The 18550-nt window shown below is 47.3% G+C and overlaps 1 protein-coding gene across 2 annotated transcripts in view; it reads left to right on the top strand.

Annotated features, from left to right (window-relative positions):
* The first annotated feature begins 405 nt into the window (after positions 1-405).
* The window catches only part of Chid1 (chitinase domain containing 1), a 43939-nt gene continuing 25794 nt past the window's right edge, over positions 406-18550 (top strand). For both annotated transcript variants that reach the window (XM_021646197.2, XM_021646199.2), the window contains exons 1-8: positions 406-550; positions 8115-8268; positions 9699-9848; positions 10304-10436; positions 12327-12371; positions 13154-13260; positions 14388-14449; positions 17921-18013. In XM_021646197.2, the coding sequence (XP_021501872.1) occupies positions 8158-8268; positions 9699-9848; positions 10304-10436; positions 12327-12371; positions 13154-13260; positions 14388-14449; positions 17921-18013 (701 nt within the window). In that variant the 5' untranslated portion in view covers positions 406-550; positions 8115-8157. The remainder of the gene's footprint in view (positions 551-8114; positions 8269-9698; positions 9849-10303; positions 10437-12326; positions 12372-13153; positions 13261-14387; positions 14450-17920; positions 18014-18550) is intronic.

Here is an 18550-nt window from a genome sequence, read left to right as displayed (position 1 = left end):
GAGCACAGAGTGCATGAAGTAGAGTGTGTCCTGAGACACCATGGAACCGACCACGTGCGTAGTGACCCGCGCCACCCAGACTTGACAGGGTTGGTTGCACAGGTGGACGCGATGTAGACTTCAGCGCGGGCGCTAAGGCAACCAGCCAGCAAGCCTGGAGCAGGGGACACTCACACCACCACCAGGATCCCTGTGAGGATCTGGGGATCTGACTCCACGATTCTGCTGCACGCCAGGCCCTGGGCAATCAGGAGACTGGCTGCAGGACTGGAAACAGCACCCACGACCACGTAGTACCGTTACGCTGTTCCCACCCAAATGCGGGGACACTCACAGCCCTTCTCCGCCTTTTCCGCAGCTATGACACTCCGCCTCTAACCCCGCCCTCAACCGTCTTGGCTCCGCCCCATCCCAGCGTGCCCTGCGCAGGGCATCTAGGAAGCTGGCGTGGCGCAGCGGGAGCGTGTGGAGCTCTGTGGGCGGGACTTCCGGCTCCCAGAATCGTCTTCCGGCCGTGCTTGAAGGGTCTGGCCGGTCTCCTGACATGAAGGTGAGCCCGGCAGCGGCGGCGACGCCTGCTCCTTCTTGGACTGCTTCAGCTTCCGCATCGTGATGCGGAACGTCGAGCAGCGAGGCTCTCCCCGGACAGAGCGGGCAGAGTGTGAGCGGGAGGGAGAGCTCGCGGATGAGAACTAATGTGGGAGAAACGAATGTGAGGGTGAGGAAGAGTGTGTCAACATGAGAATGAGCTAGTGTGAGAATAGACAGATGTGGGACTGAGTGAGCTAGTGTAAGAATGAGTAGATATGAGTGTGAGCTGGTGTGAGAATAAACAGATGTGAGGGTGAGCATGAGCTTGTGTGAGAATGAGCGGCTGTGAGGGGTGAATGTGAGCAAGTGTGAAAACGGATCTGAGGGTGAGTATGAGCTAGTGTGAGAATGGGCAGATGTGAATGAGAAAGCAAGTGTGTCAGTGTGAGAGTATGTGAGAGAGCAAGTGGATATGAGGGTGTGAGGGAGCGTGAGGGCCAGAATGTGTGAGAGTTTGTGTGAGAACAAGCATGAAGATGGATTTATTAACGTGAGAAAGAGAGTGAGAATGAGTGTGATGGTAAGAGCAGCTGGGTTAGTGTGAGCCAGGGTGATAGAGTATTAGGATGAGAGCAAGTATGGAAGAGTATGTGGCATTGTAGGAGTGTGAGAACAAGTGTGAGGAAGCTTCAGAGCAAACAGTAATGTGAGAATATGAGAGGGCAGGAGTCACTGTATAAAATCAAGATGGCCTATGACTTTAATCCCAGCATTTGGGAGGCAAAGGCAGGCTGATGGATCTCTGTGAGTTCTAGGCCACCCTGGTCTATATAGTGAGTTTCAGAATAGCCAGGGATGCATAGCAAGACCTTGTCTCAAAAATAGAGGTGGGGAGCCGGGCACGCTGATGCACACCTTTAATCCTAGCACCCTGGGAGGCAGAGGGAGCAGGATCTCTGTGAGTTCGAAGTCAGTCTGGTCTACAATGTGAGTCCAGGCTACACAGAGAAACCCTGTCTCTAAAAACAAAAGAAAAAAAAAGGCAGGGAAAGAAGGGAACAAGGAAGCACCAGAAAGCATGTGTGAACCTTAGCACAATAATGAATGTGAGTGCAAAAGTGTATGTGCCATTGTGGCTGGGTATGGAGAAGGATGGATGAGTGATGTATAAAGGAGTATAGACAAGAGCCAGAATGTAAGATAATGAAGTAAGAGATTTCAAGATGTGTGAGGTAGTGTGCATAACTTGTGGAGTCATAAGTGGAAGATGATAAGAGTGTGCAAACAAGTTAGTGGAGCCAGAGTGGCTGTCGGGCATAGAGAATGAGCTCAGTGTGGCAGAATGTAGCCAGCAGGCTCAGCCTGAGGTAGGAGGGTATACAGCAAGTTGTGTGGGTTTCTTCAGGTTCACTGGGTATGAGAGGCTAGGCCTTACCCTCAGTGCAGCTTCAGACAGTCTGTGCTAGAAAATTCTAAAGGACTTTCCACAGGTCTCTAGACTGGAGCCTAGGGAGGCCAAGAGACCGTGTGCTGGTGACAGAACTGGAACTTGAGCCATCTTGTAGCAGTCCTGTTTGTATTGCACTGGGCAGTTGGGCATGGTATGGTAGCCACATGCCCAGAAGCTTGGTGGGCTGCCCCCTGGGTTGGTCTCCTCATCTGTGAATGGGAATGACATTGATGCCTGCCTGGGTCCTGGGCTGTGGGGAGAATTGTGGGTAATTCACCAGGTTTGGCATGGAACACGTGGTCAATAAATGTCACCTGGGGTTGTGAAATGTCACCTGGGGTTGTGATCATCCTGCTTCTTACGTCACCTTCATTTTCAACCATACACTCACCCATCTCATATGAACAACTCACTCCACAGTTAGTTCTCAAAAGTGAAAATGTAGGATGACCATCATACGTGCCATAAGAGAACAGTGACTCTATTAAGAACTCCAGAGCACTGAAAGTGTGGCCCAGGGTTTGCTTGGTATGTGGAGCCATGGGTTCACTTCCCGGTACTACACAGCTCATAATAGGCAGTGGTTGTAACAACTACTCAGGGCACATCAATCAGCATTCCTCAAATCCTGAAATACCCAAGCAGGAGATCAGTCTGAGGGTCAAAGGCCTCTTTGTTGTTGTTACTGTTTTGAGATAGGGTCTCAGGTAGCCCAGGCTGGCCTTGAACTCTTAATCTTTCTGCTTCTACCTTCTTAGTGCTGGGATCACAGATGTGACCCACTATGCCTAGACTAAAGCCAGTTCTTTTTTTAATTTTTTTTTTTATGTGTTGGTGTCTTGCTTGCATGTACATGTGTGAGAGGGTATCATCTCCTGAACTGGAGTTACAGTTGTGAGCTGCCATGTGGATGCTGAGACTTGAACTTGGATCCTCTGGAAGAGTAGCCAATGGTCTTAATCACTGAGCTATTTGTCCAGCTCCCCCCAGCCCCCAATCATTTAATGGTCTCAACTTAATTATGTGTGAATGGGTTTTGCCTGCATTTATGTGTCATGTGCATGCAGTGCTCACAGAGGCCAGAAGAGGGCAGTGAGCTGCCATGTAGGTGTTGGGAACTGAACCCAGATTCTCCAGGGAAGCAGCCAACGCTCTTAACCATCTCTAGTTCCCTAAAGCTAGTTGTTAAGAAAGAGAACTGAAATTGACAGTGCATCATAAAGTAGTGTTCACTCTGAGTAGCTTCTTTAACTCTGCACATGCACACGGTTTACATACATTAATGAATTTCTCTGTGAAAAGCACCTGACATTTCTTGCTTTTAGTCTGCTTGAGAAACATTTGAAAGCTTCTGTTATGACTCTCGATCAGCCTCTTTGAGACAGACCTTCCAGTGTGATGGGAGTCTCAGGAATCGTAGCATATTCTCCATTGTTAGCTTGGTACAAAGCAGGAGCCAAGACTCGCGTAGGCCACATTTATAGCATTTCATACTATGTGCAGACAAGGTGCTCTGCCTAAAGGATGGTCATTAATGCTTACGGACAAAACACATTTTGATGTGAGAATACTTTGAGACTCTAGGAGTCTGTTCTACAAAGAACATGATGGAGAATTTGCCCTGATGGTCGTCAGTGCAGTTGTCATTGGGAGCCATGGAAGGTGCAGTAGCTTCAGCACATGCCACACCCATGCACATCTTGACAGTCAGGAAAGTTGGAGAAAGTCCCACCTTTTATTTATTTATTTATTTTATTTATTTATTTTAAAGGCAGGGCTTCTTTGTGTAACCCTGGCTGTCCTGGAACTCACTTTGTAGACCAGGCTGGCCTCTAACTCACAGAGATCCTTTTGCCTCTGCCTCCCAAGTGCTGGGATTAAAGGTGTGCACTACCACAACCCAGTTTTGGAGATCCACATTTGTGAGCAGCTAGGTACAAGGTGGTAGCATTATGCTGACTTTGCTTCTGCCCTACTGCCAGATACAAACTAAGTGGCCTGTCTTCCTCCATGTGTCCAGATAGGGCCCCACCTTTTCAAAAAGTTTTATTTTTATTTTTTTGAAACACACATTTTTGTGTCCATAAGCATGTGAGTGCAGCTGTTAATAGAAATCAGAATGGGTTGTCATAAACTCTGAAACAGGGGTTGTAGGTGATTGTGGGTTCCTGACATGGCTGTTAGAAACCTATCTCAGGTCCTCTACAAGAGCAGTATGTGCTCTTAGTTGCTAAGCCATCTCTCCAGCACATCCCACCTCTCATTTTTGGCAAGTTGGTTGGACCCAGGGCCTCATACATTCTAGAAAAGTACTAAATTACTGAATTACATTCCCAGCCCCATTTACCCCACTCTCTTATTTTGAAAAGGGTCTTGATAAGTAGCCCAGGCTGGCTTAGAACTCCATAGTATGGACAGGCCTTAAACTTTAGATTCTTGTACTTCAAGTCCCAAGTAGTGAGATTATAGGCCTGGGCCACTGGGGCTTATTTGACCCTTTTTCTGTAGATTTAAAGTCATGGGTCAGAGGGCAAGGAGGTGGTCAGCAGAGGGGCTTTAGACTACACAAGCAATGACCAGCTATAAGTCTAGGCAACAGATATGAGTAGAGACTCAAGATCACCCGGCACATGGACAAACTCTCAGTCCTGGGCTACTTACCTTGGGTTTCTTATTTCTTTCCTTCTGTGACCCAGTTCTTTACCCGAGGGAGAGAAGCCTTGCTTATGTAGGTGCAGAGGCTAAAGACATCCCTGGGAGCTAGGGTAGTCACAGTCCCAAACTAGGCAGGCAAGCTGTATGTTTTTCTGGGCCACTGGTTACAACCTTGTACTATGGTCAGGATGTCCCATTCCCTGGGGCTATGGGCCACAGAGTCTAAGCTTCACAGTTGTAAGGACAAAATGGTGAGCTGGGGTAAAGTGAGATACAGGAAGTTATTTCCTCTTAATTCTCATTTTGCCATAGGGGAGAAGTTGGTGGGATGGGAGACTAGGGTGAGAGAGTTCTGGATCTTACCCCTCTAAACAGATAGCTTAAGGCCTCATAGCCTCAGATCTAGGCTTTCTTGTGGTTTGCCTGTCTTCTAGTGTAATCTTCCTGGTTTGCCGTCCTTGAAGACCATTTGTTAGTCATAGCTTCATGCAGGTGTGTTGGTATCCTGGGGTGCCAAAGCTTGGAGGCTTACTTCCACAATCCTAGCTTTCCTCGGGACACGCCAGGAGCAGTGTCAGGGAAATGACATCAAAAAGAAGCAGAAGGGAAACAAGCAACCAGCCCAGAAGGTCATAGGAAATGGGCAGGCAGGCATTGGGTGGGCCTGTCTCTGTGCTGTTGTCCACTGGCTCATACCCTGCCTGGCTGGGTTTTCTGGAGCCTCTCAGCCTAGGTTCTGACATCCTTGGGTGCTCTTGACCACAAGGGAAAGCTGTATGCTCACCTGTTGGGCAGTGGGCTGGGCCAGCCTCCACAGAACCCTCCTGGGCTTTTGCAGGGCCCCTCATGAGGCTTTCAGGGACATGAAACTAGATGGATACACTTCTGCACACCTTGTCTTGAAGTCCCACTGTGGGAATGACAGCCCAGCTGGGCCATGTCTGGCCAGAATTTCTAAGGACTAAAAGTGAATTGTACAACTAGTGGAAACTCGGTGCAAAACGTAGAAGTGAGCAGTAGTTTCCCGTCTGCTTCTGTTTTTGCTCCTTGCATACTTTTTTATGTGAGCATATGCAACATAAAACAAGACTGTTAGGCTGAGGTGATGGCATATGCCTGTAACTGTCACTTGGGAGGCTGATGCAGGAGGATTTTGAGTTGGAGGCCAGCTGGGATGGTTCTAGGAAGATCCTGTCTCAAATGAAAACAGACTGTGCTGCAGAAATGCAGTTCTGTAGTGTTTTTTGCATTGATCACAGTCATAAACACCACCATGCTTGTCTGTGTTTTGGTATTGGAAGTGCCAAATCCCTAAGCTTGGGGGTGGGAGGGGAGAGACGACACATCCTTTTTGTGGAACTTGTAAAAGGAAGGAAGTGTATGGTGGGCAGTATAATATTTATGGTCACATTGTCATTCAAAAAGGCCCTTCCCAGCTGGAATTCCTACTTGGCCCAAGAGTTGTTTGTTTTCCCAGGAAACATTCTTTGTAACTCTTCACATACTGACTGGAGACACCATCCTATGTCTCATCTGTGTTTGTTTCTTTCATTTCTAAGGCTCTAAGTGTCTCTATTTGAAACCTGTTCTTGTTTTTATAGTGGGATCATGTTTACTGGGATGTCTTTTTTGTTTCGGTGCCTATTTATTTTGGTTTTTCAAGATAGGGTTTCTCTATGTAGCCCTGGCTGTCCTGAAACTCACTCTGTAGACCAGGCTGGCCTACAGAGATCCACCTCCCAAGAGCTGAGATCAAAGGTGTGCACCACCACTGCCCAGGGCCTATTTTTATTTATTTTTGAAACAGATTTTATGTAGCAGGCTGGCTTCCACATCCCTACCTGGCCTTGGAACTCCTGATCATCCTGCTTCTCCCTCCCCAAGTTCTGGGTTGCAGACATGTTCCACCACATCTGGCTTTGTTGTTTTGTTTTGTTTTTTTGAGACAAGGTTTCTTGGCTTGGCGGTCCTGTACTCACTTTGTATATCAGGATGACCTTGAACTCACAGAGATTGCCTGCCTCTGCTTCCTTAAGTGCTGGGATTAAAGGCGTGTGCCATTATGCTTGGCAGCTTTTTTTTATTATTTGTACTATTTCTTTGAATATTATGGATAGTTATGGGTAGAAATTTGTCAAATATGTCCCAAATAAGTTTTTCTGACTAACTTTGTCTTTAAATTTGCTTTTTATTTCCTAAATAAAAATTTTACTTTAAATATTTTTAAAGTGGTCTTTTTTTATTTATTTTTATTTTATGTACATTGGTGTTTTGTGTTTTGACACCATGTATGTCTGTGAGGATGTCGGGTCCCCTGGAACAGGAGTTACAGACAGTTTTGAGTTGCAATGTGAGTGCTGGTAATTGAACTCTGGTCCTCTGGAAGAGCTATCAGTGCTTCTAACCACTGAGCCATCTCTCCAGCCCCTACTTTAAGTATTTTTAAGCTGGGCATGGTGGCACATGTCTTTAATCCCGACTTTTTTTAAGGCACACCACTGCCTGGCTATGTTTTTAAATTTTGAGACAGGGTCTTGCTATGTTGCCCAGGATAGCTATGAGCTCCTTGGGTTTAAAAAAGCTTTTTCTTTCAGCCTCCCCAGTAGCTGAGACTGTAGGCTTAACACAGTACAGTTAAACATTTTAAATTATTCCTTTATTTTTTATTTCATGTACATTGGTGTTTTGACTGCATGTATGTTTGTGTGAGGGTGTCATATCTACTGGAACGGGAATTATAGACAATTATGAGCTTCATGTGGATGCTGGAATTAAACCTGTCTCCTCTGGAAGAGAAGCCAGTGGCCAGTGCTCTTAGCCTCTGAGCCAACTCTCCAGCCCTGAAAGCTAAACATTTTTTTAATGTATTCTTTAAAAAAAAAAATTTATACATTTGTGGTTTTCCTGGATGTAAGTGCATGAGAGTATCAGATCCCCTGGAACTGGAGTTACAGACAGTTGTGAACTGCCATGTGGGTACTGGGAATTGAACCTAGGTCTTCTAGAAAAGCAGTCAGTGCTCTTAACAGCTGAGCCATCTCTCCTGCCCAAGTTAAACATTTTAACTATTAAACTTTGATACTTTCTTTCCTTATTGATATACTTGGGGAAGACCTCTACTCTGGGATTGCATAAGTAGTTATCTATAGTTTTTCAAGTACCTTCTGTGGCTTCATTATTTCACACTTTGGCCCCATTGTTGCTGAAGTTTCTTTTGATTTGAGGGGAATGTGGGAATCAGTTTTTTTAGATGGCTGGCTGTTAGTGGTCAGAAGGACACCTTTGGAAAGCTTGTTGTCCATGAGGACCTGGTGATCTGGGCAGGGAAGCCTGGAAGTTCTAGAGACTTAAGTAACCAGGGCTGGCCTAAGGGCCGGAAGGAGTCAGCCCTATTAGGATAAGGATACTTGTCTAGTTGATGCCACATTTCTGCGCTAGTCATCTGCCTTCATGCACTTCTTTTTGTTTTTTTCTGCAGCCCCCTAGAACCAGAGGTTGGTTCCTGCTGTGACGTGCCCACCATGTGGCCACTTTTTCATGTCCTCTGGCTTACTCTGGCCTGTGGCTCCGTTCACACCACCCTGTCAAAGTCAGATGCCAAAAAAGCTGCCTCAAAGATGCTGCTGGAAAAGGTAGGGAACTTGAAGTGACCACAGTGACTAAGAGCTAACCTGTTCTTCCTGGCTGGGATCTTTGTGAATCAGGACATAGGAGAGTCTTGGCTCCTTACACAGCTTTCTGACAAGGTAGTGGTGTGCCAGTGGGCAGGTTGTGTGGCTCTGGGGATGAATCTTGCTGAGGCTGTGTGTTTACAGCCTCTGGAACTGAAAGCAATAGACTCTTTAGTGTCATTATCTTCCATACTCAGACTCTGTATTCTGCAACAATTTCCATCTGTCTGCTTTCCCTATCACATGGTTGTTGAATTCTCTCATATTTACAGTCCCAAACTGTTTCCACCATGTCCGTTTTGCTGTTCTTTTGGGATATCCTAGGGGATGCAAATGCAAGAGTAGGCCTCTATCCAGCTCACTCCTTAGCCCCAACAGTCCCTATGCTGTTGGTCAGACTGCTGACACGGACCATGCCTATGACCCAGGCCTGGACTGATAGCTGCTTTGTACCTTGTGGCAGAGAACCCATATAGTAAGCATCTGTGTGCTGGATGGTTTATGTCAACTTGGCAAGCTAAAGTCATCTGAGAGGAGGGAACCTCGCTTAAGAAAACGCCTCCATAAGATCGGATTGTAAGCAAGTCTATAGGGTATATTCTTAGTTATTGATTGATGGGGCAGAGTCCAGCCCATTGTGGGTAGTGCCATCCTGGGCTGGTGGTCCTGGATTCTATAAGAAAACAGGCCGAGCAAGCCAATTATCAGTACCCTTCCATGGCTCATGCATCAGCTTCTGCCTCTAGGTTCCTGCACTGTTTAAATTCCTGTCCTGAATTCCTTCAGTGATTTCCTTCAATGATGAACAGTGATATGGAAGTATAAGCCAAATAAACCCTTTTCTCCCAAGTTGCTTTGGTGTTTCATCACAGCAATAGAAACCCTGTCTCTCACAGGATGCCTAGGGAATCAAATGGCATTAGGGAAGGCTGAGCTGGGCCTCCAAAGTGTGGACAGAACAGGCAAGTTGAGAACCTGATGGAGGACTTCCAGGGGCAGAGGTGGGGTATACTAGCATCCAGGTTGGGGGACTCAGCTAGGGATTGGCCAGTGGGATAACATGCTTGATACTTCTACAGTGTATGGACCTGGGATGTCTAGATGAGTACCCAGTAGTTTGAGTGCTAAATGTCAATCTTCATATGTAGAAGGAGCCACGATAGCCTCCTGCCTGATCTCCAGCCCAAACTAAGGGCTGAATAGCCCCTGGCAAATGCTACTGTGCTCACTGAGTGCTAGTGCCCTTCCAAAGTAAGTTACTTAGTATGGTCTTAATCCTCCACCCACAAGGCTGAATGGAACAGGCTTGCTGCTGCCACTGTTGCTTCAAATGCCACATTCCATGCTTCAAAGAGAGGTCAAGCAGCTTTTTCCTTTCCCTTTTGTTTCAGACTCAGTTTTCAGACAAACCTGTTCAAGAGCGGGGTCTGGTTGTGACAGACATCAAAGCTGAGGATGTGGTTCTTGAACATCGCAGCTACTGCTCAGCAAAGGCTCGGGAGAGAAACTTTGCTGGAGAGGTCCTAGGCTACGTCACTCCAGTAAGTCAGGGTTCGGTGGTGTAGATCAAGGCTGTCCTTCTGGCTGGTGTTGAGCTCTCCATGGCTGCTGCTACTGTGAGACTGTAGGAGAGATGCTAACATGAAGACATCAGAGGGAAGGGTACCAGGGCTTTCTTGGGGCTTGCTCCTTGTTGCTTCAGATGACCCACATCAGTGCTTCCTGTGTATAGAAAGGGTAGAGCTGTCTAGTTCACTCTGGGGGCTTGTAGAGACCTGGTAAAGGGACATCATCCCAGATCCCAGGCAGTAAGCTGCAGTCCCAGTAGTTTTGCAGAATGGAAGAGGGAAGCCCATGCAGGGGATAGCAGTTCAGAGTCCAGCACTGTTGATACCAATGGCTGCCTTGGGCATGTCCAAAGCATCAAGCGACAGCCACAGCAATGCAGGTATATATTCACTTGGTTTTTTTGTCGGTCCTCTTCTTCCTCTGCCAGTGGAACAGCCATGGCTATGATGTTGCCAAGGTCTTTGGGAGCAAGTTCACACAGATCTCACCAGTCTGGCTGCAGCTGAAGAGACGTGGTCGTGAGATGTTTGAAGTCACAGGCCTCCATGATGTGGACCAAGGTTTTTTCCACTTCCTTCTTCCTTATTAGTGCTTGGCCTGAGGGCTAAGAAGAGTATGATAGTGTGCACATGTGTCTGTGTGAGTATAAAAGTATAGGGTGTGTGTTTGTGTTTATATGTGTATATTTGTGTGTGTGTGTCTGTCTGTCTGTCTGAGAGTCTATGATTCTGGTTATTTACTTTTTTTTTTTTTGAGACAGGGTCTCACTATGTAGCTCTGGTTGCTCTGGAACTCCAGGCTGGCCTTGAAATCACAAGAAGTCCACCTGCCTCTGCCCCACAAGCACTGAGATTAAAGGTATGTGCCACCATACCTGGCTAGGTAATGTATTATGACTAATGAGTATCAGTGTGAATATACATAAATATCTCAATTGTGACTCTTATTATAGGCCTATAATCCCTGCTACTCAGGAGGCTGAAGCAGGAGAATTATAAGTTCAAGGCCTGTCTGTGTATGACTCTGGATGTGATTATAGGAGTGTGACCATGAGAGATGTCAGGTGTGACTGGGTATGTAACTGGGTGTGAGTGTAACAGATATGTAGTTTGCTTTCTTATGCCACATGGCTGGGCTCAGAGTGAAGCCTGGTATGTAGAATGTGAGGCATGATCTGCCAGGTAAAGAGGCGGTCACAACTGCGAAGTCCTCTGTGTTAAAGTTATTTTTGTTTACCTTTATTTTATATGCATTGGTATTTTGCCTGCATGTATGTGTAAGTGAGAATATCAAATTTTGGAGTTACAGACAGTTGTGAGCTGCCCTGTAGGTGCTGGGATTTGAACCTAGGTTCTCTGGGAGAACAGTGAGTGCCCTTAACCGCTGAGCCATTTTTTCATAGTTTCTCTCTTAGCCCGGCTATCACATAAGTAATTGAGACTCTTCTATGTTTGTTTAATAATAAGCTTCATAACATAATAACTGAGCAGATATTATTCTATTCTTCACCTTCTAAAGTAATCTAGTTTCCTTCCAGCCCACATTCCAGAGAGACTTGCACTTTGTAGCTTTTTCTTTTCCAGCTTTCTCTTTGATGCCTCCTAGACCTCTACCTGTGGCTCAATTCCCTACTTCCTCCTCTAAGTCCTCCTCCCCTGGCTGGCAGGAAGTCCAGCCCTATTCTTTCCCCAGCTCAGCGACTGGCTGTAAGCTCTTTATTGGCATACCTGGGGACAATTGGGGAACATTGTTTATACAACATTGAGGAAGGAGATTCTCATAACAAAGATTGCAACAGGATATGGGGGGGTACAGAAATCAGCATTTGAATTACACAATAACATTATGCCTACATTTGCAAGTCTGGTCAGCTATAGGAGGTGAGGTACAATCCTGGACAGATTGAAGGGCACTGGGAATGTGTGCCCTCTCCTTAACTTCTGACTCTAGTCCCAGGAGCTGTTCAAAGGAGCTCTTGAATGTCAGGGCTGCATGTGAGTATAAGGAAGGCAGGCTCTGAGTAACTGTTCAGCCTGGCAATGAAGTGGTTGGCTCCCTTTTCTTTTCTTTTTTGGCTCCCCTTTTCTGTCTCTTCCTTAGTGTTCTGTATTTGGTGTCCAAAGAGGAAACTAGGTTGGAACAGGACACTTCACTGATGACATGCACTGTTAGAAGGGGCCTAATTTATACCGCTGAACCACATTTGGCCTCTGACAAAATTAACAGGAGGTGTTTAGCTGGGTTTGGACTTCTGAGACCAAGAGTGGTTTTTTTTTTCCTGAGCTTTGAAGATCTGGAAAAGACGATGGGAGGAAGAGACTGGGGCATAGACTAGAGGAGAGGGAGGATAGTGCAACTGCTGGGTTGCACTAAGGATAGGAGGGGAGTGAGTAATGGTCTGGATCTCTGAACTTATGCCATAAATTGACTTTCCCTTTCATCTCTGACAGGGTGGATGCGAGCTGTCAAGAAGCATGCCAAAGGTGTTCATATAGGTGAGTCCAAGAGGCCTGGGCATGGCAGCCATACCATGTAGATGGACAGGGAATTAAGGTCCTTGCATGTTGCTTCCAAGCTAGGCTGTGCTACTTGAGGGTAAATCTCTTCCCTGAATGTTCTGAGCAGTTGGCCACCAACACCGACACCTCCCTCCTTGGCTGTTGGTTTTCCTGCATAGTTCTTTATCTTCCTTCTTTTTTCCTGTCTAGCAAGCATTACTGAGTTTCCTGGAACCAAACTTTAGGCTGGGCCTGAGAGTGACATTGTTCCTACCCTTCCTATACTTCTGAGGCTCACAGCTGGTAGGAGAAGAAATTTTTTTCCAAAGAACAGCAGGAACCTGAGGGCAGCAGAGGAAGGGTGTGGGGCTCAGGCTTAGGGAAATGCCTGGAGGCTTAGAAGCAATGCCAGGAGGGGACCTGTCATTCACTCCTGTGGTGCAGGAGTGGAAGCCATCAAACCAGATTGAGGTAGACAAGGTAGCAGCAGCAAGGATGCAGGTGAACTGGGGTCTGGCCCAGCCAGTTTCCTGAAAGGTCAGCTGTATAGGTATTCGGTATGTTAGCATTTCCTTGTTCCCATTTCCCTCCTGCCAGGCTGTGTGGATTTAGGATGTCTACTGGACAGATCTATGATTGCCTTGGATGGCCTCCCTGCTTATCACTGATCTAACTGGTCTGGGAGTCAAGGGAACACTTTTTTTGCAGATAGCAAGCAGCAGAGGGTAATTCAGTGTTTCTGGGCCATAATCTTTCTGTGTGTTCTCTCTTGCCACCAGTACCTCGGCTTCTGTTTGAAGACTGGACTTATGATGATTTCCGGAATGTCTTAGACAGTGAAGATGAGATAGAAGAGCTCAGCAAGACTGTGGTACAGGTGGCAAAGGTGAGACCTGTGTGTTCCTCAGGACTTCCAAGCTCAGACAAGGCTTCGAGCACAGGCCAGGAGGCCCTACTTCTCAGACAGGCTGTACCTCCCACTCCCAGCTTTCCTACTTGTCTCATTCTGCTCCTCATTCTGGCTCTTCCCTCTTTTTTTTTTCCCCCAAGATAGGGTTTCTCTGTTTCTGTTTAGCCTTGGCTGTCTCGGAACTTGTTCTGTAGACCAGGATGCAGCATGGCCTCAAACTTATAGAAATTACCTGCCTCTGCCTCCAGAGTGCTGGGATTAAAGGTATGTGCCTGGACTACCACTGCCTGGCTCCTCTTTTTTTTTCTTTAATGTAATTATTTGTGTGTGTGTGTGTGTGTGTTTAGGATAAGTGGCACAGCACATTTGTAGAGGGCAGAGGAAAACTTGGTGGAGTTATTCTTTCCTACCATGTGAATTCCATTGATTAAACTAGGGGTTTCAGGTTTGGCAGAAAGCTCCCTTACCTGCTAGGCTATCTCAGTGGCTTTTTTTTTTTTTTTTTTTAAATTTAAAATTTTTAGGACAGTATCTCACAAAGTCCAGACCTTTGAATTCACTGTGTAGCTGAGGCTGGATTTGAACTTCTGATCCATTAACCTCTGCCTCCCAAGTGCTAAGATTACAGGCAGTATGACCTGGCTCCTCTTGCCTGACTTGTTTCTTGGGTATCTTCTTATATAACCCATTCTTCCAGGGTGGATAGCATAAACCCCACTTAGGCTGTACCACCTCTTGCCCACAGCTTTGGGAGTCCCAAAGGCGGATAGTTTTTGTCTTTGGGGCCAAAAAACTTCCTTTGGCTAAAACCCCATAACTCTTCCTGGGGTGACCCCATTTCTGCTGGCCATCAGTATACCTGGGCTATTGCAGGGATGGAGAAGTGTGGGCAATTGAGCACCTCTGCCCTTCTGGCTGCTGTGGGATTCCACCTCCCCATGCTTCCTGCTTTGGAGGAACTAATGAATGTGTAGTGCAGACTTGGGTCTTGGCTCATGAGTGACTGGGCTACTTTGCCAGGTAGGCAGAGCCAGTGGCATCTTTTCTGTCTTCCCCCAACCCTCCTAGATTCCCATTTCTCCTCACCTGCCCATTTCTTTCAGAACCAGCATTTTGAAGGTTTTGTGGTGGAGGTCTGGAGCCAGTTGCTGAGCCAGAAACATGTGTGAGTGGGGATATGGGCAGCTGCTTAGTTCTCTTTCTGGCCCCTATGTTTGGAGGAGCCAGAGGAAGGACCAAGGAAGAGGGAATCTACCTGGAAGGGCCTTTCTTCCTCAGCCTCTGGGCTCCGGGTTGGGGATGGAACCCTACAAAAGATGGAGGCCTACCCAGAGAAGCCAGGAATAGCCATGGGGCAGGCAGCTTGTCCTGATAACATCACATCACTGTGCTAGTCAGGCGGCCCTTCCTGGCTGGTTAAAGGAAATGGGGGAATCCTCACCCAAGAGGACTCAATGAGAGAAGGGTGGCCGGGTCTATACTATAGATATTCAGCTTGGATCCAAGTGAAGACTTTCTCACTGCGGAAACTCCTCACAAAGCAGACTCCCTGGGACTGAAAAGATGCTGGTAGAGTGTGGCCGAGACCTGGGGTGTGATGGTCACAATGTTTACTAGGGAAAGAATGTCCAAGTGCATGGGAACAATATATTAGGACGAAGCTGCAAAAGGCCCTCATGGCTCCTTGCTGCTACAGCACCAGCCAGCAGCCAACACATCTTAAACTCACAGGGTCCTCCTTCCCTTTGCCAGGGAAACCAGGAAATGGCTGAACCATGGAAAGTGCCAGCAGCCCCAACGTAGCTTGAGGCTGACCACAGCACTAAGGAATGGCCCCTTTTTGATAGTTAGCTTGGGTTATTTGGCTCACCTGAAATAGCTAGCGTTTCTTGGCTCTGTCAAATTGGGAATTTTGCCCTTTAGAAGATGACACAAGAACATTTTGCCCTGCATGGGGCTGGGGCTGTCTAGTACATCTTCAGTAGAGGTTTGCAGCCCACAGCAAGTGTTTGGGCAGTAGAAGCTCTGGAATCAGCCCAATCTCTCTTCCTGTGTAAGGGAGTTCCATATATGCTTCCTAAGCCACAGCTCAGAGCTGGCTGAGCCCTTCTCCTTTCCTTTACTCTCCTGTCCTTTACCCTGTATTACTCTTTGAGGCTTTGCTATATACAGAAGGCTGTAGGTCTCCACTCTGTCCACTTGGAGGCAGTATCCCCACATGTCGCTCCTGTGGCCTGCAAGGGAGGTTCTGGTTGATATGCAAAAAGCATTAAAAAAGCACTGTAGGGGTGGGAATGAGGCAGTTATTTGATGTCCATTCTGAGAGGAAGGTGTGCCTAGAACCAGGTGTGCCTGGGCCTTGCCCTTGATAAGAGACCCCAACAAGGGGCCACCATAGGGGGAAAAGCGTGTCCCTGAGTTAGTGGGGAATCTTCTGCCTGCAGTGCCCCTGAAGAACCCCAGCTCTGGCCTGAGAGTTAGGTGCCATGTGACCTCCCCAGGCCCAGCTTTGTGTCCATGGTGGGCAGGGGCTCCACCAAAGCTGACTCTGCTGCCAGCATCCCTTCTTTTAATTCTGGAGACTATAAATCTGTTCATCAGAGATTTGCTATAATTCATTTGTTTCAACACATCAAGTAGCAATGCAGTAAAACACAGTTGCACTGTGTCTATGCTCCCAATGGATCATTAATATAAGATAGGGAGGTCTAGGGGTGGGAGTCCGAGTCTGCAGTAGGAGAGATGGAGGTAGGAGCAGCCTAGTTGAGCCTATATTCTCAGGGACAGTGGAGAGCTGTTTGCAGAGCAGTAATGGGGCTGAGGCATAGATAGTGACTAGGTTTTTGAGCCCCTAAAACCATCTGGTTTGTCATTCCTTTGGACACTGTCCCAGGATGAGCCTGGTGGTGATATTGAAGGGAATATTAGTGGGAGTATTTAAGGAGGCTACTGCCCTGGTTGCTACTTCCTCCCTCTCATTATGGGCATCCGTCTTGGATTTGAAGAGCTAAGTCAACATAGTTGGCACATATGTGCTTGCCCTTAGCTCAAGGTGATGGTAGAGCCCATAACCCCTAGTCTCAGGAGACAGGTAGTTGCCCAGCCTTCCCAGAGCATAGTGGATGTGTCAAGGAACTGTGCGACTCATCTCTGGGGACTTTTCTTCAGATTGCCCGATGTCACAGTTACTGTGTTTAGGGAGAAGCTGCTAGTCATGGCAGGAAAGGCTATGCAGGCAGCCTTCAGGGCCACCTAGTTTCAGGTCCCTATGAGCACAGGCCCTGCCAGGTTCCTGGTCTGCTTAGGTTCCCACCAAACTCTGTCTCGGGTACTCTTAGAGTCCCTATGTCCAGAGTGGCTGTAGTATGGGCCCTTGAGAGGGATGAGATAGGCTCACACTTGTCTTCTGAATGCCGCTGGAACAATCTTAGGCACCTCTTAGTCCTTAGGTCTCATGTTCTCTGGGAAAAGATCATCCTGCTGTTGTCCCACAGTCAGGCAAAGTTGTCCGTTGGTGCAGTTGCCTTTCTATGTTCCTGGGCCTCTGGCACTTCAACACATGGATAGCATTCTCCTGGTCCATCTGCATAAGTGGTATGCAGATAAGTGATAAGCCACAGGAGCGTGAGGATGGACTGCCCAAAAACTGTATCATACTTGTATTGCCATCTGCAGCCTACAAAGTGTATACCAGACCAGAGAAGGACAGACAACTGTGACTTAAGTGGCCTTAATCCCTCATGGCTAGAGTTGTCATACTGGAATCACTGATACTCAATTTGAAAAGTTATGGCTCAATTTGGGCCACATCAGAGAAACAGAAGCCATTGCTGTCCAGGACTTGGCCAATAAGTAGATTCTAGACTGTCTGCATACATGTATTACAGGCAGGTCTTGTGGCCAGGAGGGTACTCAGCTTTGGCTGTGTGAATGTAGGACTTGTCAACCTGTCTGCAGATGGAGCTGTTCCTGAGGCTCCCACTGTACAAAAGAGAGGGAAGACATCCTTTACACAGCAAGCAGTAATACTCCCCTGAGTGAGCACAGCTGGCATTGGGCCAGCTCCTTTAACATGGCCATTTTCAGGGAAGCTGCTAGTATTGAACATGTCACAGGTAGTCTACTAGAGGGATGAGAAATGGGCTCCCAGGCCATATGAGGAGAGAAGCTGACATTTGTCCTTGAGGTACACCACCAGCTGCCTCCCCTACCTTCTTGTCTGGTTCTATTTCTTCCCTCCTGCTCTCCTAGTATTTACTTTAGGTGTCCTCCCCCATTTTCCTTCCCAGAACCCATAACTGGTGTGCTGCTCAAAGTATTTTGTGGTGTTCCTTAGCCTTATGGTGAATAGGATGCCTCTGGATCAGTGTTCTGGGCCCTTTGGTGCCCTGAAAACACCACTTCTCTGGGGACACCCAAGTATGAGGAAAGACAGACTCAGCTGGGGTACAGAGTCTCCTTTTCCTCAGCTTTTCTCACGGGGTCACACTGAAGGGTGGTACAGGAAACCCTATGAAGGAATTTATAGTTCTGCGACAGGGCCTAAGGCTGGGATTTCGTTTGTTATATCCTCAAAGCAGTGGGTACCAGGGACCCCACAGTTTTCCGGGCTAATCTTCATTCTTGGTTCTTACAGAGGCCTCATCCACATGCTTACTCACTTGGCTGAGGCGCTGCACCAGGCCCGGCTGCTGGCCATTCTGGTCATCCCACCTGCTGTCACCCCTGGGTAAGTGCACTCTAAGGGTGGAAAACAGTCAAGGGCCCAGTCCCTCTCTCATCAACATGGGTTCCCCACTCCAAAACAAAACTAAACAAACTCCGGATGCTAATTACCTTCTGCTTAGGTGGTGGGGGTGAGGGAAGCTGACCTGCTGTTCTAACCTGTCTTGTTCCTCAATATAGACACACTACTGAGGAGCTCATCAACATGAGAGTCCACCAAGTTTAGGCTCATTATCTGTCTCTGGGGCACCAAGGCACGTAGTTCAGTGGTTAGGCTGTCAATACTTTCTTTGTCTATAGCATATTACACTATAGCTGGGCAAGCTGCTGCCAGCTGGGACCACTGAATGGACCTTGGCCTTTGTTTCAGACTCTGGCTATTTATCATTCCCAGTCATGTGGTACAGGTCTTTTGGAATCTTTGGACAAAATGTAGAGACCTAGATACTCAAACTGGAGCCAAGGCAATTGGATTCCCATGTCCACCATGCCTAGAGCATAGAAATCACTGGTGTTTTGGCTTAGAAATAATAATACTTGG

Source organism: Meriones unguiculatus, chromosome 1, assembly GCF_030254825.1.
Source record: "Meriones unguiculatus strain TT.TT164.6M chromosome 1, Bangor_MerUng_6.1, whole genome shotgun sequence".
Classification (NCBI taxonomy): Eukaryota; Metazoa; Chordata; class Mammalia; order Rodentia; family Muridae; genus Meriones; species Meriones unguiculatus.
This window is presented reverse-complemented; position numbering and strand designations above follow the sequence as displayed.